Source organism: Sorex araneus, chromosome X (genome assembly GCF_027595985.1).
Source record: "Sorex araneus isolate mSorAra2 chromosome X, mSorAra2.pri, whole genome shotgun sequence".
NCBI classification, from domain to species: Eukaryota; Metazoa; Chordata; class Mammalia; order Eulipotyphla; family Soricidae; genus Sorex; species Sorex araneus.
The window spans coordinates 252126537-252148238 of record NC_073313.1 but is presented as its reverse complement, the minus strand read 5'-3'; the positions used below and the strand labels follow the sequence as shown (position 1 = coordinate 252148238).

General features: G+C 58.2%; 2 protein-coding genes across 3 annotated transcripts; one reads left to right on the top strand and one right to left on the bottom strand.

The window, feature by feature from the left end:
- The first annotated feature begins 310 nt into the window (after positions 1–310).
- ABCB6 (ATP binding cassette subfamily B member 6 (Langereis blood group)) lies at positions 311–8424 on the top strand. Its single transcript, XM_004617171.2, has 19 exons — positions 311–1181; positions 1452–1589; positions 2268–2448; positions 2767–2868; positions 2984–3167; positions 4624–4745; positions 5175–5284; positions 5460–5525; positions 6024–6149; positions 6246–6322; positions 6406–6469; positions 6561–6646; positions 6743–6800; positions 6930–7034; positions 7154–7328; positions 7427–7539; positions 7835–7929; positions 8012–8080; positions 8174–8424. The coding sequence occupies exons 1-19, from the start codon at positions 630–632 to the stop codon at positions 8283–8285; spliced, it is 2535 nt and encodes an 844-aa protein (XP_004617228.2). The 5' UTR covers positions 311–629; the 3' UTR covers positions 8286–8424.
- Positions 8425–8505: 81 nt separating this feature from the next.
- Positions 8506–11746, bottom strand: ZFAND2B (zinc finger AN1-type containing 2B). 2 transcript variants are annotated; one of them, XM_004617135.2, is made up of 9 exons: positions 11508–11746; positions 11106–11200; positions 10369–10500; positions 10104–10255; positions 9746–9841; positions 9602–9671; positions 9335–9402; positions 9010–9085; positions 8506–8884 (listed from the first exon to the last, which is right to left on the bottom strand). In XM_004617135.2, the coding sequence occupies exons 1-9, from the start codon at positions 11560–11562 to the stop codon at positions 8840–8842; spliced, it is 789 nt and encodes a 262-aa protein (XP_004617192.1). In that variant the 5' UTR covers positions 11563–11746; the 3' UTR covers positions 8506–8839. The 2 variants fall into 2 exon arrangements, with proteins under 2 accessions (XP_004617192.1, XP_054979187.1); XM_055123212.1 differs by having other exon boundaries at positions 8506–8780.
- Positions 11747–21702: the final 9956 nt, after the last annotated feature.

Sequence of the window (21702 nt, the reverse complement as noted above, 5' to 3'; positions counted from 1 at the left end):
ATTTTCCGAGCCCGCATGGAGGGCCATTGCCTGGAGGTCAAAGTCTCGGGGCCGGAGGCGCGGTCAGATTTCCCGCCCGGCGTACGTGACCCGGCGGACTCAGCCCCACTATTTTGCCTTCCCCGCGTGTACCTTTTCCCCGCCCCCTTGAGGACGCTCGGCCAATGGGGGCCCCGCAGTGGGGCCTCGGGGGCGGGCCCGGGGCGTGGCTCTGCCGGGGAGTGCGGCGCCGGGGGCGTGGTCCGGGCGGGACTCCGGATTGAGGGCGTGGTGGGGGCGTGGCGGGGGCGTGGCAGGAGCGTGGCTCTGCCTGGGAATGCGGCGCCGGGCCGGCGCGGAACATTCCTGCACGGCCGCCCTTGGCGCGAGGGTCCGGCGCGGCGGGCGCGGGCAGGAAGGCGGAGACACGGACGTGCCCCGCGTGAGTGCGTGCGTGCGTGCGGCGCGTGCGCGCAGCCAGTGGGCGCTGGGGCCGGCTCCACGTGCGGCGCGGCCCGCGACCACCGCGCCGGAGGGCCCGGCTGCTCCATGAGCCGACGCACGTCGGCACCGGCGCCCCTCCCGAAGCGGCCGGCTCCGATCCCCGGCCCCGCCGCGTCCTCCCGCCCGGCCGGAGGCCACGCATTGCCATGGTGACCGTAGGCAACTACTGCGAGGCCGAAGGGCCCCTGGCCCCGGCCTGGACTCAAGGCGGCCTGACTCCCTGCTTCTTCTTCACTCTCGTGCCCTCGGCGCTCCTCGCGCTGGCAGCCCTGGCCTTGGTGCTGGCCCTGCCCTGCAAGCGTGGTCGAGAGCGGGTGGGCGGCACCGACTCACTGACTTGGGGAGCCGGGCCTCGCTTCGCTCCCTACGTGCTGCAGCTGCTGCTGGCGACGCTTCAGACGGTGCTGCCCCTAGCCATTCTGGCTGGCCGCCTGGGCACGGCCCGGGGGGCCCCGCTGCCCGGCTACCTGCTGCAGGCCGCCGTGCTGGAGACGCTGGCCAGCTCCTGTGGCCTGGGGCTGCTCGTGGTGGACCGGAGACAGGCGCAGCAGAAGCTGGCCATGGGCATCTGGATCAAGTACCGGCACAACCCAGGCCTGCTGCTCCTCTGGACCGTGGCGTTTGCAGCCGAGAACTTGGCTCTGGTGTCCTGGAACAGTCCACAGTGGTGGTGGGCAAGGGCGGACGTGGGCCAGCAGGTGAGGGAAGTGACGGTGTGAGAGCGGGGCGGGTGGGGGATGGGAAGGCCCACGCTTGCTCCGAGATGCCTTGTAAGAAAGGCCAGAAGGGCCCTGGCGCCTGTGGGGAGCTGATAGCCAGCTGCTAGGGAGTGTCTGCTGAGTCACGGTGGATTTGTTTGGTTTTTTTAAGCCTGTTACACGCTGGGCCCCTGAGGAGGACCCGGGAGTGTCCCCAGCCCTGGGCTTGGGGCCCTCCTTGCTCCCCTGCCACCTGCTTGCTTCTTCTAGGTCCGGTTTAGCCTGTGGGTGCTGCGGTATGTGGTGTCTGGAGGGCTGTTTGTCCTGGGGCTCTGGGCTCCTGGGCTTCGACCCCAGTCCTACACCTTGCAAGTCAATGAAGAGGATCAGGATGCAGAGAGGAGCCAGGTAACCCCCCCCGCCACACACACACACACACACACACACACACACACAACTCCCCGGCGCTGGGGTCTCTTTGGCTTCCACACCCTTTCTGTCCTGCCCACCGTCATCAGCTTCTGCCCGGGTTCATTTGGGGACACTCCTGTTAGCCTTCCTGGCCCCCTCGGGGGAGCATGTGTGAGGCCCAGCTCTCTGGGGGCTGCATCCCCGTGCCTTTCTGTAGAACACCCAGGCTCCCAAATCAGTTGGTTTTCCCTACCGCACCCTTTGCAGAAGCAAAATTACTCAGCGCCCACCTCAGAACAATCGATCACTGTTTATTCTTCCTTTGGTTAATTTTGGGGTTGTACCTGGCACTGCTCGGGCCTTATTCCTGAGTCCCGAGCCCAGGGGTCACTCCTAGCGGGGCTCAGGGGGCCATGCGAGGTGCTGGGGAATCTAACCCGGGTCGGCCGCTTGCTTGCAAGGCAAGTGCCTTACCCACTGTACTATCGGTCCGGCACCATCAGTGGATCATTTTTAAGCTGCACCTTAAAGCTTCCCCCATCCTCACCCACGCCCCCAGTTTCAGAGCCCCCTGGGGGGTGTGGCCCACTTTAGGAAGGCTCCCCAGTGGGGCCTGGGAGGCTCCCTTTGATTTATGTCTGTGTTCCCCGTCCCCCATGCATTTCCCGAGTCTAGGCTCCCTCCACAGACAGGGCGTCCACCTGGCGTGACCTCGGCCGGAAGCTCGGCCTGCTGAGCGGCTACCTGTGGCCCCGGGGAAGCCCAGCGCTGCAGCTTGTCGTGCTCATCTGCCTGGGGCTCATGGGGCTGGACCGGGGACTCAATGTGTTGGTCCCGATCTTCTACAGGGACATCGGTGAGTGCTCAGGCGCGCCTCGCGCTCTGGTTCCTCATGGGGCTGGGGCAGCGGGGGGGGGGGGGGGGTGGATAGAGACTTGTGGCCGAAGCCGGGACAGTGTCCTCCAGAGCCCTGGCTCCTTTATTTTTCATTTTTATGGTTTTTTTTTTTGGGGGGGGGCGGAAGGGTATCTCACTCGGTGGCAGTGGTGGTGCTAAGAGCTTACTTCTGACTCTGTGCTCGGTGCCTGGGATCAAACCCGGATTGTCTGCGTGCAAGGCAAGCGCCTTAGCCTCAGTTACCCTCTCGGGCCCCTCCGACTTATTTTCTCCGCAGTGAACCAGCTGACCGAGAAAGCCCCGTGGCACACCCTGGCCTGGACCGTCAGCATGTACGTCTTCCTCAAGTTCCTGCAGGGCGGAGGCACGGGCAGTACAGGTACGAGGGGTGCCGACCCCCGCCCACCCTCTCGGGACCCCCTCTCACCCTGCGGGGGGGGGCTGACCAACTGATGCACACACCCCCCCCCGCCCCGCTCTGACCCCCCTCCCAGGCTTCGTGAGCAACCTGCGGACGTTCCTGTGGATCCGGGTGCAGCAGTACACGTCGCGCCGGGTGGAGCTGCGCCTCTTCTCACACCTGCACGAGCTCTCGCTGCGCTGGCACCTGGGGCGGCGCACGGGGGAGGTGCTGCGCATCGTGGACCGTGGCACGTCCAGCGTCACGGGGCTGCTCAGGTGCCTCTCCCAGCCCCCACGCCGGGGAGCGTGAGAGGGGTGGTGTCAGGAGACTGGGCTGAGAGGCCGCTTGGCCCTGGCCTGGCCTTGCCTCTCTCTGTGTGGTTCTGGGGCTGCCTCGATGGGGCCCGGGGGCTGCTCTCCGGGCAGGGAGTCAGTCTGGGAACTGAACCACGGCTCCTGCTTCCAGAGCATCCCTCCCGGCCCACACAGCCACCTCCCAGGCCCTTCGGGGTTGTTTGCTTTTTCTTCCCCCTTTTTGTCTTTTTGGGTCACAACCGGTGATGCTCAGGGGTTGTGATGTTCGGGGGACCCTATGGGATGTCAGGGATAGAAACCCTGGTTGGATGCGAGCAAGGCCCTACCCACTGTACTCTCGCTCCAGCCCCTTGTTTATTTTATTTTATTTTTATTGTTCTTGGTTATATCCAGAGGTGCCCAGGGCTTACTCCTGGCTCTGTGCTCAGGGATCACTCCTGGCAGTGCTTGGAGAACCCTGGCCCAGTATGATACATATGGTACCTATAAGGGCACGCAAGGCAAGAACCCTACCTGCTGTACTTTTGCTCAGGCCCCCTGGGTCCGTCTTGTACAGGGCAAGTGTCTTACCACTGTACTATTGCTGTGGCGTTATCCATCTTTTTTTAAAAAAAATTTGAATTCATTTATTTGGTTTTTGGGTCACACCTGGCTATGCTCAGGGGTTACTACTGACTCTGCACTCAGCAGTTACTCCTGGCGGTGCTCAGGGGGTCCTGTGGGACGCTGGAGATCCAACCTGGCAAGAGCCTTATCCGCTGTGTTACATTTCTGGCCCCCAAATTTTAAGATGGACAGACTCTTGCTTCTTAGAGCAGCTTGGATGAGATAGACCGAGCATAGAGCTGTTCTGAATTTCTGAATTTCGCTCCTCCAGAGTCCCAGTCCCCTGAGTAGGTTGACGTCTGCCTTTTCACCCGTTTTTACTGATGCGGGCTGACTCAGAACCCATGTGGAAGGGTGGAGATTTTCCCACACTAGAGGGGTTGCGACCTCGGTGACCATCCCTTCCCCTGGCGATGCTCTTAGCCCCCGTGCTTGTTGGAAGAAAGAGCGGGAGCATGTCCCGGAGCATGCCGTGACGACCCCCGAGACCACCCCCGCTCAGGGAGGCATTGAGCTTGCGTCCAGACCGTTGCTGCTGCACACTGAACCCTCCCATGAGGGATCCGGAAGCAGAGCCGGTAGAGCACTAGCTTTGCACACTGCTGACTCGGATTCAATTCCTGACACCCCAGAGGGTCTCCTGAGCCCCGCCAGGAGTGATTCTATCTGCCCTGAGCACCACCAGCTGTGGCCCCGTCCCGAGACCAAAGGACACAAAGAAGCAGCCCCCGCTGTTCACTGAAACCCCTGGCGGCGGACCTGCCGGCTCAGCGCCCTTGAGCTTGCCTTGTCCCTCGCCCTCCCCTCCTAGCTACCTGGTGTTCAATGTCCTCCCCACGCTGGCCGACATCGTCATCGGCATCGTCTACTTCAGCATGTTCTTCAACGCCTGGTTTGGCCTCATCGTCTTCCTCTGCATGAGCCTGTACCTGGGTGAGTGCCTCACGCAGAGGGAAAACCTTCCCCTCCCCGAACTCCGGTGCTCCCCGACTCAGGGGACCCAGCAGACCAGAGGGGGGCTCCTGATGCTGCCCGTATGATAGGCAGGGGGTGGGGGTGGGGGGAGGGGGCGCAGCTCAGCCTGGAGGTCCCGGGCAGGTGGGTGTCCCCTGGGAGGACCCAGTCGGGGCACGAGACGCAGCTTCTGTCTGCCCCGGGGCTTCGAGCGGTCTCCGGAGATGTCGCTGCCCCGCCCCTTCCCAGCTCACTCTCAGGCCCATGCATGGGGTCTCGGGGCCATACTGAGGAGTGGGGGTAGTGAGGCCCCCTCGGATGTGGCCCATCTCAGACAGACACGGGTGGTCTGTGCTGGTGGCGGGGGGTGACGGTGTCTGGAACTCCTGCTCCCCGCATGGCTCACAGCCTTGACCATCGTGGTCACGGAGTGGAGAACCAAGTTCCGGCGGGCCATGAACACGCAGGAGAACGCCACGCGGGCCCGCGCTGTGGACTCGCTGCTGAACTTCGAGACGGTAAAGGGGGGCTGCGGGGGTGGGCAGCAGCCAGGTGGGCCTGGCTCCAGCCAGGCTGAGGGGGGGCGGTGCGAGGGGTGAGAAGGCTGAGTGTCGGGGAACCCGGCGGAAAGGAGGGAGGGTGGGGACGGGGCCCGTGCCGCAGCCACGTGGCACACAGGCGTGGCTCTGACAGGTGAAGTACTACAACGCGGAGGGCTACGAAGTGGAGCGTTACCGGGAGGCCATCATCAAGTACCAGGTGAGGGCCGGCGCAGGGCAGCCCCTGGGCACAGGTGTGGGGCTGCTGACAGGCTGTGTGTGCACGCATGTGTGGCAGTGTGGCCCCTGGGAGCAGGTTTGGACCCGGTGTGGGTGAGTGTGCATGTACATGTTGTGCACATGTGTGACCCGCCTCCCTCCTGTGGTGATTGGTATATGCTAGTGTGTGTCCTGACACACTGGTGTGGCCCCTGACACGGGTTCCAACCTAGCTGGTGAGTGTGCGTGTGTGTGTGTGTGTGTGTGTGTGTGTGTACGCGTGTGTGTGCATGCATGTGTGGCAGTGTGGCCCCTGGGAGCAGGTTTGGGCCTTGTGTTGGTGAGTGTGCACTTGTGTGTGTGTGTTGTCTGTGCACACGTGCATGTGTGTATACGTGTATACGTGTGTGTTGTGTGTGCCCATGTGTTGTGTGCGCACATGCATGTGTGTGCGCACGTGTGTGTGCCCTTTCCTCCCTCTCGTCTCTCGGGCCCGCAGGGTCTGGAGTGGAAGTCCAGCGCGTCCCTGGTTTTGCTGAATCAGACCCAGAACCTCGTCATCGGCCTCGGGCTGCTGGCCGGCTCCCTGCTCTGTGCGTACTTTGTCAGCGAGCAGAAGCTGCAGGTGAGGGCGTCGTGGCAGGGTGGGCGGGGGTGGGGGCCGCGGCTGGGTGACAGGAAGTGGGGCCGGTTGACAGGCTCCTCTGCCCGCTCCTCGCAGGTCGGGGACTTTGTGCTGTTTGGCACCTACATCATCCAGCTCTACATGCCCCTCAACTGGTTTGGCACCTACTACAGGTAAGCCCCACGCAGGCCCTCTCACGTGGGGGGGGGACGGGGGCAGGAGTGGCCCCCCACCCCCTCCCGCGCTGTCCCCGCAGGATGATCCAGACCAATTTCATTGACATGGAGAACATGTTTGACCTGCTCAAGGAGGAGACGGAGGTGGGTGGGGCGCGAGGGGTGGGGCCCATGGGCGCGGGAACCCTCCGCAGTGGGCCTGGGGTCTCAGCATGCCGCCCCCCCCCCCCCACAGGTGAGGGACCTCCCCGGGGCAGGCCCGCTTCACTTCCAGCAGGGCAAGATCGAGTTCGAGAACGTGCACTTCAGCTACAGCGACGGGTGAGCGCACCGGCCCGTCCCCTGCCCCTCTTGGGTGGCCCTGGCCCCGGGGGCGAGGCCGGCCTGCTCACTGCCCCTTCCCGCCCTTCCCGGCAGGCGGGAGACGCTGCGGGACGTGTCCTTCACCGTGATGCCGGGACAGACGCTGGCCCTGGTGAGCGGCGGTGCCCGCAGGAGGGCGGGAGGGCGGGAGGGCAGAGCGGAGGGGCAGGAGGGCACGTGACCGCCCCCCGGCCCCGCCACCCCCGTCAGTGTCCTGCCGTGTGCCCCCTCGCCCCGCCAGGTGGGCCCCTCGGGCGCGGGGAAGAGCACCATCCTTCGTCTGCTCTTCCGCTTCTACGACATCAGCGCCGGCTGCATCCGCATCGACGGGCAGGACATCTCACAGGTGAGGGAGGGCGACGCCCCTCCGGCCTGCGCAGAGCCGGGCGGGGGTGCCGGTGGAGTCGGCGCTCACGGGGACCCCCACTCACTGGGACCCCCACTCGGTCTTCTCGCCCCGCACAGGTGACCCAGATCTCCCTCCGGTCTCACATCGGCGTCGTGCCCCAGGACACCGTCCTCTTCAACGACACCATCGCGGACAACATCCGCTACGGCCGCGTCACCGCCGGGGACCTGGAGGTGGAGGCGGCTGCCCAGGCCGCGGGCATCCACGAGGCCATTCTGGCTTTCCCTGACGGTCAGCCCCCGCCCAGCCCCACCCCTCCCTCCCTCAGTCACCCCCACACCCCTGCCCGCACCCGTCCGGGTGTCACTCAGTGCGGCCTCTCTCCGCAGGGTACAAGACCCAGGTGGGTGAGCGGGGCCTGAAGCTGAGTGGCGGGGAGAAGCAGCGCGTGGCCATCGCGCGCACCATCCTCAAGGCCCCAGACATCATCCTGCTGGACGAGGTGAGGCCGGCACCCCTTCCTCCCTCGGGACAGCCAGGGGCCCCTCTCTAACCCAGACGAGGCCCTTTTATTTGCTGGGAACCACTCCGGGCACCCTCAGCCCACCAGACCCAGTGCTGCAGTGCAGCGCCCACAGGAGCAGCCAAACTCGGGGCCCTGTGTGCCGTGCCAGGCCCACGACCTGGTCCCAGCAGGATTCCCATGTGGTTCCCGGAACATCAGAACCGCCTGCAGGCCTCCTCCCAGGGCCTGGGCTGGCTAAGCAGTGGCCGTCTGACCCAGATTCTCTCCACAGGCGACGTCTGCACTGGACACGTCGAATGAGAGGGCCATCCAGGCCTCTCTGGCCAAAGTCTGTGCCAACCGCACCACAATCGTGGTGGCACACAGGTGCAGGGCAGGACGGGGCACGGGGGGGGGGGGGCGGGGGGCCTCTCCTGGTGGGGCAGAGGTGACTGGTCTGATCTCCCAGGCTCTCCACTGTGATCCACGCGGACCAGATCCTGGTCATCAAGGACGGCTGCATTGTGGAGCGAGGCCGGTAGGGGACTCGGCGGGGGCTGGGGACTAGCCCGGAGGGGGTGGGGAAGGCATCCCTGTGGGTGACATGCTCAGGCTTCTCTCCCTGACCCAGGCACGAGGCCCTACTGGCGCGAGGAGGGGTGTACTCGGACATGTGGCAGCTGCAGCAGCGGGGGCAAGACGACACCTCCAAAGACCCCCAGGCCCAGACTCCGGAAACGTGACAGAAGTGGGGTCGCACCCCTCGGCGTCCCAGAGGGGAGAGGGACGTGCGCATTTCGGCCCAGGCTGGTGTTTGCGAGGCCCCGGGAAAGGGGCTGCTTAGGAAGCCCCGGGGTTCGGGAAATAAAGAGAGGACTGCCAGATCGCGTGATGGTGCCGTGGCTGCCTCCCCTGGGCCCCCCGAGCACTCCAGACCCCAACAGGACAAGCACCACGCAGATGCCTTGTTAACGGTCAAGCTCCTTTATTCTTTCTTTCTTTCCAGGCCTTTCCCTGGGAGGGGCGGGGGCAGCCCCCCTGCACCTCCCCTCGAGGGGTGTCAGGCTGCCGGGGCCTGGCCAGCCCCTCAGGGGCCCCACCAGTGCACAGCCACCGTCCCCCGCAGCGCCGTCCGCTCCACCAGCTCTCCTTCCTGAAGCTTCCCCGGAGGGGCCTCCCGTGGCCGCCCGGCCCGGGCCTCACCGCTGGTGCCGCAGGGCCTCCGCGCCCCGTGTACCCTAGAGGTGTGAGGGCCGCAGTCCTCCTCAGCCGAGCCTCCCTCCCCGCGCCCAGGGCCCTAGCACAGGCTGCAGTTGGACGGCTTCGAGCTGCGGCTCTGAGCCTGGAGCAAGGAGAGGGGGGGAGGGGAGGAGGAGGAGGAGGAGGAGGAGGAAGACAGGCCGTGAGGCCCAGCCTCACCTGAGAGCTCCCGGCCTCCCCTCCCAACCCCCCTACCACCCTGCCTACCTGCTGCTGCCGGTGGTATTCGGCCTCGCTGGCTGACAGTGCCTGGGCTAAGGCTAAGTCTTCCTCCTCCTGAGAACTGGCAGGGAGGGAGAGAGGGGCAGTGGAGGGGGGCTCTGCTTACAGCCCCTCCCAGCTGGGGACACTGGCACCCCCAATCCAGGAGGCAAGGAGGGCTCCATTGGGTGAGAACTGGTCAAAGGTCATAGACAGGAACTTGACTTTGAGTCTCGGTTCCTACGGCCTTGCTGTCTGACTGGAGGGTCCCACTTCCCACCCTCCAAACAGACCCACCGTCTACACCCCCGTCACCAACATAGGTGGGTACCTTGGGACCTGAGGTTTTGCCTCTGCCAGTGACAGTTCCAGGGCTCGCTGCAAAGCCTCGTCCTCACTCTGCGAAAGAAGGGCCAGGGGCCGGAGCGACAGTACAGTGGGCAGGGCGTTCGCCTTGTATGTTGCGCCGACCCAGATTCGAACCCCAGCATCCCACGTGATCCCTTAAGCAGGGCCAAGAGTCACCCCAATAACATGACTAGGTGTGGCCAAAACCCGCCCCCCCACAAGGAAGACCAGCTGCCCCTGCCCCACTCACCAGGCCGTTCTGCAGCGTGATCACTGGCGGGGCGGGCGGGGAGGTCTGGGCCGGGACCTGGGCCGTGACTCTGTGGCAGACATTCGGGAGACGGAGGTCAGAGAGTGGCTGAGCGAGAGGGAGCCGAGAAGCGGGCGGGCCTACCTGCTGGGCGAGGTAGCGGCAGGCAAGGTCCGACTTGGGCTGGGGATGGTGCTCGCCGGGGAAGGCCGGCCTTGTGCCCTGGAGATGGCGGCAAGGCTGGTGGGGAGAGACACAGGTCACACCACTGCGAGCCAGCAGCTTGCACGATGCCCCTCCCGCCCCCCCGGCCTTATCCTGGAAGCTTGCACACATTTCCTCCAAATGGCTAGAAAGCATGCACCTGACATGGAGGCTATTAAGACTCTCCGAACCCAAGGAGGCGGGCATGAAGCTCCCCACACTGCAAGCACAGAGGCTGAGCCGGGCCCGGGAGGGGTTATGGGCTGAAGGCCAGCAGCAGTGGTCACGTCACAATTACCCTGCCCTGCTGGGGGGGCGTCCCTCCCCAGAGCAGTCGTGGTCCAGTGGGTGCCGGTGCTTGATGCAGAAGTTCCGGCCACAGCGATCGCACGTCAGCTTCATCATTTCCCGCTGCCGGCAGCCGGCACGCTCGCACTTATTGGTGAAGATCTGAGGTGGAACCAGAGAGGCCAGTCTCAGCCAAGACACCGAGCCCCAGGCCGCCGCCCCGCCTGATGAGGCTACGGGGCAACCAGTGTCCCAGTGGGCCCACCGATGCTTACCTTACGCTTCTGCTGAGCGGGGTCCGAGCGACAGTCCCGATCAATGTGCTCCCCCACCGCTCGGTCGGGGGGCTCCCCTCTGGCCACAGGAACAGGCACGTTACAAAGTGGGCAAACGGGCACCTGGACATCCTAGAGTTAGGATAAGATGTAGGGTCAGCCTTGCTCACTCAGAGCTACCGAGTCTTTGATCCTGTTTGGTTGGGGCAGTGCTCAGGGCTTACTCTTAGATCAGCGATCACTCTTGGTGGTGCTAAGGAGGTTGTAGGGGGTGCAGGGGAATCAAACCCTGGCAGGTTGAGCACAGGCAACTCCCCAACCCACGGTATTATGTCTTTGAACCCCTGAGGTTTTTGTTTTTGTGGTTTTTTTTAGGGGGAGGGGAAAGGGGGTTGGAACCACACATAGCAGTGCTCTCAGGGCTTACCCCTGACTACCATTCTCAAGGATCACTCCTGGTGAAGCTCAGGGGACCCTATGCAGGAGGGTCGCCCTGGCCACGCCCCCTGCGGCCGCGTGCAAGGCAAGAGCCTTACTCCCTGGACCATCTCTCCAGCCCAAATCTCTTGATCCTGAATGAACCAGGATGCGTCCCCGGGCCCCCAGCAAGCAAACACTCCTTGCCCAGAACCTCTGCAGGACAATAAAGGCTAGGAGACGGGAAGTGGAGGGAATCCGAGATGCTGCGTGCATCCCTCACGCACCCCCCTCCTCCCCGCCCCGGGACGCCCGCGCACCTTTTGGTAAGCTGAGCCACAGTGATGCTGAGCGTAGGCCACGTGGTCTGCGCAGAAGATGCCGGAGCAGGCATCGCACTTGAGCGGCAGGAAATCTGCAAGGAACCGGGTCGGAGTGCAGGTTCGGCGGGAACCTCGCCGTCCTGCGCGGTCCCTCGAGTCGCCCCACTCGGGCGGCGGGGGAGGCAAACGCCGACCCCCGGGGGGGAACGCGCGGAGCGCCCCGCCGCCGAGGCCGCCTCCCTGGCCACGCCCCCTGCGGCCACCGCCCCTAACTTGGAGCCCCGCCCCGCCCCGGCACCAGCTCACCCGGGAGCCCTGTCGGCCCGCCCCGCCCGCAGCGCCGAACCCCCCTCCCGTGCGCCCCTCCCCCGGGACCCCCGCGCCGGCTCCGCCCCTCACCCAAGCGCTGACAGCTGGGCTCCGAACAGTGCGCGCCGAGGTCCGGAAACTCCATGGCCGGGAGAGCGGGGGGTGGAGACAGAAGCGGAACGTCCCGAAGGCTCCGACTCCGAGTCCGGAAGCGCGACCCCCGCACTCGGTGGGGGCTCCCGCCCCGCCCCTTCTGCTCCCCCGCCCTGCCGGGGCGACCCGAGCCTCGACGCTTCCCGGCCCGCGGCTCCTGCTCCTCCCCCCCGAGCGCGCGGCGCGCTGACGTCACCGCGCCGTGCGCGGGGGCGGGGCTGCGGGAGGGGGCGGGCCCGAAGCGACAGGCCCCGCCCCGCCTCCCAACTCCCGCTGCGGCTCCGCCGGGCATCCTGGCCGCGGGCTTAGATACCTGAGCCGGGCATCCTGGAAGTGGGTTTATCTCCACGAAGGGCCCGGCGAGCACCAGGAAGGAATGTGCCCTGGTGTGTGTGGGGTTCGGGGGAGGTGGAGGAGGTGGATGTTGGTGGAGACTCTTGGGGTCGGTCCATGGCCGGTTTCTCCTTCTACGTCCTCTAGCCCTGATGGTGCCCATAAATTTCTCAAGTCCAAAATTCACTAATACTTAGGGCCAGAACGACAGGACAGCCGGTAGGGCGCTTGCCTTGCACGCGGCCGACCGGGGTTAGATCCTCCGCATCCTCTGGCACTTAAAGGAGTGATTCCTGAGTGCAGAGCCAGGAGTAACCCCTGAACATCGCCAGGTGTGGCCTCAAAACAAAACAAAACAAAACAAAACCCAAATAATTCACTTAACGCAGACGGGAGTCATAGTACAGCAGGTAGGACAATTGCCTTGCTGGAACTCATTTCACTCACCTACGCTAGATTTCAGATCCACCCTGAATACCAGGCACCTCCACAGCTGATTTAAATCCTGGACCTGGTCCCAGGTTGGTACAAGACCTCATGCTACATGTTGGTGCAGATTACTCCTTCACTACATTTGGGCTACATTTGGGAAATACTAGCCAAAATATTCTGAGTGGTGAATGAAACAGAGCAAAGGGAGGTCAGAGGTCAGACTACGTTGCATCACGCATTGGATGTTCTTTTGGCTCTCACATTCTTTTGGCTCCCATACACAGGCTGTACTCTTCCCATGATTTGGGGCATGGGTGGCTGGAGCAATAGTACAGTGGGCAGGGTGCTTCCCTTGCCTGCGGCTGATCTGGGTTCAATGTGGCTGATCTGGGTTTGATCCCTGCCATCCCACATGGTCCCTCGAGCCCACCAGCGGTGATCCCTGATTGCAGAGCCAGGAGTAAGCCCTGAGCACCAACAGGTGTGGTTTAAAAAAAAAAAAAGAGAGAGAGGTGGCCTGGGAACAAGTGAAAAGGAAATAAGGGCTGGAGCAAATGCTTTGCATGGGGGAGGCCAGATTCTGTCTCCCCACAACATGCACACACACACACACACACACACACACACACACACACACACACACACACACACCCTGGTCTCCAGAGCACCACTGAGGGTCCTACTCCTCCCATGCCTGCTGGGAATGACCCCTGAACATCACTCAGTGTGGCCCCAACACAAAGAGAAGGGAAACAGACACCCCAGCCTAGTTTTATAATGTGAAGAGGTGTACTTGCTCTCTGTCCACCTTTTTTTGGTGTTTTTTTTTCCCTTTTTGTCTTTTTGGGCCAATCCTGGTGATGCTCAAGGAGTCACTCCTGGCTCTGTGTTCAGGAATCACCCAGACCAGTTTAGGGGACCATAATGGATGCCGGAGGTCAAATCCAGGTCAGACACATTCAAGGCAACCGCCCTACATGCTGTATTATCTCTCCGACCACCCCCTCCTACTTTTAACTGTTTCCCCTCTGTGTCTGCTTATCATAAGCTTTATAGCTCTTAGGCAGTAAAAGTTAAAACCCTGGCACCTCACCCAGCACGTCTTACCCTCTCTGTGACTGTTGGGCCATGTCTGGGCCTCCTATCATGGGGACCGAAGTCAGCTCCTTCTGGAGTGAACATCACCATACCACTTTGGACAGTCCTTCCAGAGGACCCAAGAAAATTCGCTCAACACTGGCTTAAGTGGCCTTTTACAGGCCTGTGACTGGACAATTTGTATAAAGACCAGTGTGTATGGTACCAGAGCTGGAGTGCATAGTTTACATGGGGGGGTTGGGGGAAGGGTGTATGTGTGTGGAAGTTTCCATCCTTGGTACCACATGACTGACCACTGGGAGCTACCATGAGCAATAAGCTGGGAGTAGCCCCTGAGCACCATCATATGAATCCTTCCTCGAAGAGACAGAGAAATGGGGAGTGGGAGTGTGCTTTCATCCCTCTAAAGCACAGAAGAGTGGGTTCGCTCTGATCTTCCATGTGTTGGGGGCTGCCTACGGGGTTGTCAGCTCCTTTCTCTGCACCTTGCTGAGCTATCCTGGCCCTGTGTGCAAGGGGTGGTGGTTCAACGCTTTTACTTCAGCCCTGGGCAGAAATACTAAGGCTGAACTTACAGGTGGGAAACCAACGCTTTTTGCCAGCACCATCTGCTTTCTGGAAGCCGAAGTCGGCAATGTGGCAAGCAGATGTGAGGTGGGGGTACCAGAAGCTGCCGCTACATTTGGCCAATATGACACTTTCGGAGGATTTTGAAAGCCAGGCCAAGAGAATCTGGGTTCCTAATACAGCTGAGCTTGGAACAGAGAAAGTGACGGGGTGGCCAGCTGCCAAAGTCCCAGGTCGTACTGGCTGTGGGCTGGACAGCTGGATGCAGGCCGAGGCGACACTCTGGGATCAGACTGTGGGGCTGGGATCCATCCGAGATGGAGCTCACACAGATTGCTCGGAGTCACCTCCCAAAGTCAACAACCCCAAGCTCCTCACACACACACACACATACACACACACACACACACACGCGCGCGCTCGCGTAGTTGTTGACTGTGTTGGTTTTATTTTGTCTCTTGGCGGGCCCTTGGGAGACATTGCAACAGCTTCTGAAGAAGACATTGAAGGTTTGGTTTTTGGGGTTTGGTTTTTTAGGCCACATGGGGCACCTGGTGATGCTCAGGGGTTATTCCTGGCTCTGAGCTCAAGGATCATTCCTTTTGTGGTTTGGGGAGCCATAAGGGGTACTGGGGATCAAACCTGGGTCAGCCGTGTGCAAGGAAAGCACCCTACCTACTGTCTGGGTTTTGCTCAAATCTCTGGCCACACCCTACAATCAGGCTAAGGATGTGTAGGGGACTCATCCAGGTGCACATCTAGGGCTTCCCAGATCTGGACTCAGCTTTTAGCCCACCCTTTCAAAAGAACGGTTGTTGAGGAAATAGTACAGTGGGTAAGGTTCGATCCCCAGCATCCCATAGGGTCCCCTGATCACCACCAGGAATAATTCCTTGGCAGAGCCAAGAGCATCACCAGGTAGCCCAAAAAGCTAAATATGTAAGAAGAAAGGACAGTTGTTGAAGAGCTTGTCATTTGTACCCTTCGAGATTCCTCCTCTGTGAAGTCCACTGAAGCCCAGCATCGGGAAATTGGGCTGGAGACATAGCAGAGTGGACAGGACACTTGCATTGCAAACAGCCAAACCAAGCTGGATCCCTGATATCCCATAAGGTCCCCCGAGGCCCTCCAGGATTGATCCTTGGGAGCAGAGCCAGAGATAGCCCTGAGTACAGTCCGTGTGGCCTTCCAAACCAAAAATAAATAAACTTAAGAAATTGAAAAACTGCTAATATTTGACTTCCTTTTTTTTTTTTAAACTTAAAAGCACAATTTAGGGCTGGGAGCATGGCTCAGCAGAAGCTCTTGGCTGCCTGGCACTGGATTCAATCCCTGGCACACTCCACAAACCCAAACAACAAAGACTGGAGAGATTTACGGAGGTTAAGGCACTTGGCTGGCATGCAGCCCACCCTGGTTCAGATCAGGTCCCAGCCCCACCTCCCCAGCACTAACCGGAACCACTCCTGAGCACAGAGCCAGGAAGAGCCTCTGAGCACCTGGGGCATCCAGGTGTGGCCCCAGGAGAAAACCAAAACACCTGGCCAGAGAGAGGGTTCCAGGGACTGAGCGCTGCAAGCCTGGCAGAGGGGAGACCTGGGTTCAATCCCAAGCACTGCACAGTACCCCCGGACCTCCCGGGGCAGCCTTTGAGCACAGCTGAGCAGCACCCTGAGCTGAGAGAAGCTCCCAAGTACTTCTGGGTGTGGCCCCCAAATAAAGTGAAACAAAAATCTATATCGTGTGGTTTGGTCCAGTATATGCTGTGTGTGTCACAGGCCAAACTTGTTCTCCTCTGACCTTTTCAGGCTGGGGACTATGCAGCCTGTGGGTTGGGTAGGTAACACTTTTGAAACACTGTGGTCTGGCTCTGAGATAGGAGAGAATTTCTAGTTTCTTTCTAGTTCGCTACCCACAAGCTGGTCTGCCCAAAGCCTCTCTGTCTACCAGTGATGTTAGAAATATTCAACTGGGTGGGCTGGATGTTTGCCTTGCATGCGACCAACCCGGGTTCAATCCCCAGCATCACATGTGGTCCCTCGAGTACCTCCAGGAGTAATTCCTGAGTGCAGATGCAGGAGAACCCCTGAGCATCGCTGGGTGTGACCCAAAGAGCAAAAATAAAATAAATCAATAAATAGCACTGTAGCGCTGTCATCCCATTGTTCATCGATTTGCTAAAGAATAATAATTTTTAAAAAAGAAATATTCAGATGGGATAGCTAGAGTGATAGTACAGCGGGTAGGCACTTGCATTGCATGTGGCTAACCCGAGTTCAATTCCCAGCATTCCATATGATCCTGTGAGCTCCACCAGGCGTGATCCCTGAGTGCAGAGAGCCAGGAGTCAGCCCCGAGCACCACTGGTGTGGCCAAAAAACAACAAAAAGATCCTAACAGCCCTTGGTAGGAAGAAGCTTCCGGACCCTAAACTCTCCTCAGCCCGCTGGCCTTTGGAGCTCAGGCACAAAGACAAAGCAAACAGTGTTTGGTTTAAAGTCTGCACACCATGGGGCCAGAGCTGGTCTGGGGCGGGTCCTGCAGGCAGCTCCCTGGCCTCAGTTCCCAGAACCACATATGGATTCCAAGCACCCGCAGGAGCGATCCCTGAGCAGAAAGCCAGGAGTAAGCCCCGAGCACAGCTGGGGGTGTAATCCGACTCCACGCCAATAATTTTCTTTTTTAATGTAAGTTTACATACTGGGGCCAGGGAGTTGGCTCAAAAGGTGGGAGCACAAGCTGGACATGCAGAAGCTCAGACCTCAGTACCACCTGGCTCTTCAGAGTACCACCAGGTGGGCTGGAGTGGTAGTACAGCGGGGACGATGTTTGCCTTGCATGCAGCTGACCCGGGTTCAATCCCTGGCATCTCATGGGCTATGGTCCCCTGAGCACCGACAGAAGTAATTCCTTAATGCAGAGCCATGAGTGCAATGTCCGTGAGCATTGCTGGGTATGACCCAAATGCAAACAAAAACAACAACAAAACAAGAAACAAACAAAAACACCCAAAAAACAGTACCGCCAGGTGTAGATAGCCCTGTGGCCGTGGTGTGGCTGGGGAAAACCTGGCATCCCCTGGCACTGTTGGGCCTGAATCTTAAGTTATCTGGCCTGGTTGACAGTGAGTATTGTCAGGAGTGGCCAGTGGGCCCCCTGAGCCTTCCCTCCTTCCTTCCTTCCTTTCTCTCTTTTTCTTTCTTTCTTTCTTTCTTTCTTTCTTTCTTTCTTTCTTTCTTTCTTTCTTTCTTTCTTTCTTTCTTTCTTTCTTTCTTTCTTTCTCTCTTTCTTCTCTTTCTTTCTTTCTCTCTCTCTTTCTTTCCTTCTTTCTTTCTTTCTTTCTTTCTTTCTTTCTTTCTTTCTTTCTTTCTTTCTTTCTTTCTTTCTCTCTTTCTTCTCTTTCTTTCTTTCTCTCTCTCTTTCTTTCCTTCTTTCTTTCTTTCTTTCTTTCTTTCTTTCTTTCTTTCTTTCTTTCTTTCTTTCTTTCTTTCTTTCTTTCTTTCTTTCTTTCTTTCTTTCTTTCTTTTATTTTTGGCTTTTTGGGTCACGCCCGGCGATGCACAAGGGTTACTCCTGGCTCAACACTCAGGAATCACTCCTGGCAGTGCTGCGGGGGATAGAACCTGGGTCAGTCGCGTGCAAGGCAAACACCCTACCCTCTGTACTAATGTCCAGCCCCCAAACTTTTTTTTTTATAAATTTTATTGAATCACCACGTGGAGGGTTACATAGTTCTCTCAGGATTATGTCAGTTATACAATACTCAAACACCCTTCCCTTCACCAGTGCCCATATTCCATCACCAACCACCCCATTATACCTCCCGCCCCCTCCCGCCTCCCCAGTCCCCGCCCTTGAAAGTGATAAATTTCACTTCGTTTACGCTTTATCTTGGTTACATTCCATGTTTCAACACATAACTCACTATTGTTGCTAGGGTTTCCCCCCAAAAAAAGAAAAGACAGTCCTACTGTCAAGGAAGCATTTGATAGCTCTCCATTGCTGAGAATGTAGAGATATTAAGTCCCGCTGTTTGTTACATAACTTTTCTATTTCCCCCCCCCCTCGTCCTGCGCCACCGAGTTCACGCCTGTTTAGTAATCACCACGCTGCCTGACAAAGGGAAAAAAAAAACAAAAAAGATGGTTATTTCCCTTCATCAGCCGGCGTGGGGCTCTGGCTTAGTTGATAGTCTGGTAGAATGTCTGCCCGCAGTTTCTGGAACCAAAAGTAATACGCTGGTATCGGCCCCAGCTCGAGGTTCCACCAGCGTCCCGCTGTTCCAAGTACATAATAATTTATTTCCTTGTATCCCATTCCCACGCCACCAGGTCCGTGTCAGCATAATGGACATCATACTATGGTTAACGCCACGCCGCGTTTCTTCCCGAGAAAGAAGGATATTTCTTCTCAGCCGGCGTGGGGATATGGCTTAGTTCAGTCTATAGAGATGGCTACCACTTTGATTGCCTTCAATATTTCAGCAAAAGACTTACTATTCTTGTTAGGATTTCCCACCAAAGTCCGACCAGTTAAAAAGGAACCATTTCATATTGGTTATGATTAAATGACATTAGGTCGCGTGGCCATGGCAGCAGCCTCCCAGCCCCCAAACTTAACCCTTCCAACTTTTATAGTTTTTACTAATAGCAGGAGGGTGTAGGGTAGGATATAGGTTATGTTGCCATGACAGGGGACTCAAAATACAGTGGCATAGACCAGGAAGACGCTTACCCACTTGGTTTTGCGATGAGGTAACCCAAAGTTAACAGAAAAGCAAGTGGCTGCTAGATGATGGCTGGGAAGCAGAGTGAGGCACCCCAGGGCCAGGATGCCCTGGAAACAACCTGCAGAGACATCATACCTTTCTCCTGCTGCCAGAAAGAGGAGTATCTTAACCCCGCTAACTGAGCAAAGGCAACCACTTAACATCTGGCTTCTGAGCTGTAATTGTGCTGGCTTACTTTAGCTAAGGAGAAAGCTGATTGACGCAGCCGAGCAGAGTGTGATAAGGAATGTGTAAAACTTTGCCTGGATTCAGGTTTGAGGCTGTTGAGTGCATGGAGCCCCTTCCTCTCAGGCTGGTCAGCCCCTGCAGGTTAATAAGGGCTCTTCAACTCAGCAAGCAAGCTTATTGGAGATTTCTTGGGACTTCTTGGGAAACTCACTCCATAGCTCTTGGGTAACGATTTGGGTCAGTGTGACAGCACCGTCAGGGACCCGGACACTTTCATCTGGTGGCTGCATGGTTGCCCTTACTCACATGATTCCCAAAGAAGTCTCTTTTTTGTTTGTTTACTGGGTGAAGGGCACACCCAGAAGTGCTCAGGGCTAACCCTTGGCTCTGGCTGTGAACTCAGGAATCACTCCTTGGGGGTGCTCAGGTAGTTCTGAGCTGCATCCCTTTGGGATGCTGGAGATCGAACCCCAAGTGCAAGGCGAACTCCATATACCCACTGTACTATGGTTCCAGTTCCCCGTCGCCCCCCCACACCAAAAAAAAAAATGAGTCTTTTCTTCCAGGCAGCAAAATGAGGGAGAGAGAAGGCAGAGCATAACCCTCCACTTAAGGGCATAACATCAATTTCCATGCAATGGAGCCTAGCTACTGGGAAGATGGGAAATGCAGTTTTAGCTGGGTAGCTGTGTGCCCAGATAACATTTCAAGTATACCTCAGCCAGCTCAGTTGGACAGATATTTGAGAGGCAATGAGAGCCAAGGAATTCAAGGGTAACTTTGGTCATACTTGAGCTTAAAATATCATAGGAGAAAGAGCACCTGTCTTGCAAGACATATGGTCACAAGTTCTTTTTTTTTTTTTAAACAAGAGCAAGTTTATTTTGGTTGTTTGGTTTTGGGGGGACAAAGGGGCCACACCCGGCAATGCTCAGGGTTTACTCCTGGCTCTGCACTCAGGAACTGCTCCTGGCGGTACTCAGTGGTCCATGTGGGATGTTGGGGATCAAACAGGGTCAGCTGCATGCAAGTCAAGAGCTTTGCCCACTAGACTAACTCTCCAGTCCCTGGTCACAAGTTTAAATCCCAGATCTCTCCCTTGTGACAAGCACGATACTGACAGCTCTGCTGTATGTGACCCCAGGGATGACAAGCAATTTCTGGTGACCCCATAACTAAGTGTGTGTGAGCATTACGAGAGAGAGTGTGACCCACGGTAAGTAAAAGAGGTGTGCAAACACTACAGCCAGAGTGTGACCTCAGGGAAGCAAAGGATGTGAGCCCAGAAAGCACAGCAGCTAAAAAAGTGATAGGGAGGGCTGGAGAGTGTTTGTCTTGCACGCAGCCGACCTGAGTTGATCCCCACTGTCCCATGTGGTCCTCTGTGCACTGCCACGAGTAATTCCTGGGAGCAGGAGTAACCCCCAGCACTACTGGGTGTGGTCCCAAAATAAAACAAAACACACCAAAAAAAATGTGATTGGGGCCCTGTGAAGAGGTACTCAGGGAATTTCAGCTCCACACTTAGGGAAGTCTGCTGCAGGAAGTAGTTCCAGAAGATGGAATTCTGGCCGTGATTCCTTAGATAGTTAAGGGGATGGAATTTCTTTCTTTCTTTCTTTCTTTCTTTCTTTCTTTCTTTCTTTCTTTCTTTCTTTCTTTCTTTCTTTCTTTCTTTCTTTCTTTCTTTCTTTCTTTCTTCTCTCTCTCTCTCTCTCTCTCTCTCTCTCTCTCTCTCTCTCTCTCTCTCTCTCTCTCTCTCTCTTTTGTTTTTGTTTTTTGGGTCACACCCAGCGATGCTCAGGGATAACTCCTGGCTCTGCACTCAGGAATTACTCCTGGCGGTGCTTGGGGGACCATATGGGATGCCGGGGATTGAACTCCGGTCAGCAGCGTGCAAGGCAAACACTCTGCCCACTGTGCTATCACTCTGGCACCAAGGGGATGGAATTTCTGATAGAGGATTAGGAGGGGGACAGGCAGAGAAGGGATCCCTTCGCAAAGAATTGGATAGAAGAAAGGAATAAAAAACAGGGGCCAGAGACTAAGACAAGGTAAAGGCACTTGCCTTACATGTAACTCCCGGTTCCCTCCGCCACGGCTCTGATTCTAATCCCCACCATCCCATATATTCCCTTGAGCACCACCAGGGGACATTCCTGGACACAGAGTCACCCCTGAATGCCACCAGGTGTGGCCCCCAAACAAGACCAAACAACACATGTTGGGATCTGAAAAGGACTTGCCTTTCCTGACCCAGCCTTGGGCTTCAGACTCTTTTTTGTTTGTTTTTTTGGGCACACCCCACAGTGCTCAGGGCTCACTCTTGGCTCTGTGGTGCCGGATCAGCTCGGCTGTGTGGAGGTGAGCACCCTACTCAGTGTACTGTCTCTCCAGGCCCCTGCTGAGTCTCTTAGGGCCCAGCCCCGACCCAAGATGAGCCTGAGGGAGGCTGGAGAGATAGTACAGCGAACTACTGTACTAAGATGCTCCCTCGCACGTAGCTGACCAGATTCTATCTCTGGCACCCCATATGATCTCCTAAGCATTTCCGGGAGGAAACTGTGGCCCCAAAAACAAATTTACAAGAGGCTAGCTAGCTGAGGGGGAGGGATGTGGGGGGCGGGAGGTGGAGAGGGGTGAGATCCCAGGACTGGTTCAACTGCTTGGCTTGCTGGAGTCTGTTTGCGCCGCCTCCACTGCATGGTCCCCTGAGCACTGTTGCTGGCTTGGAAGCAACCTGTG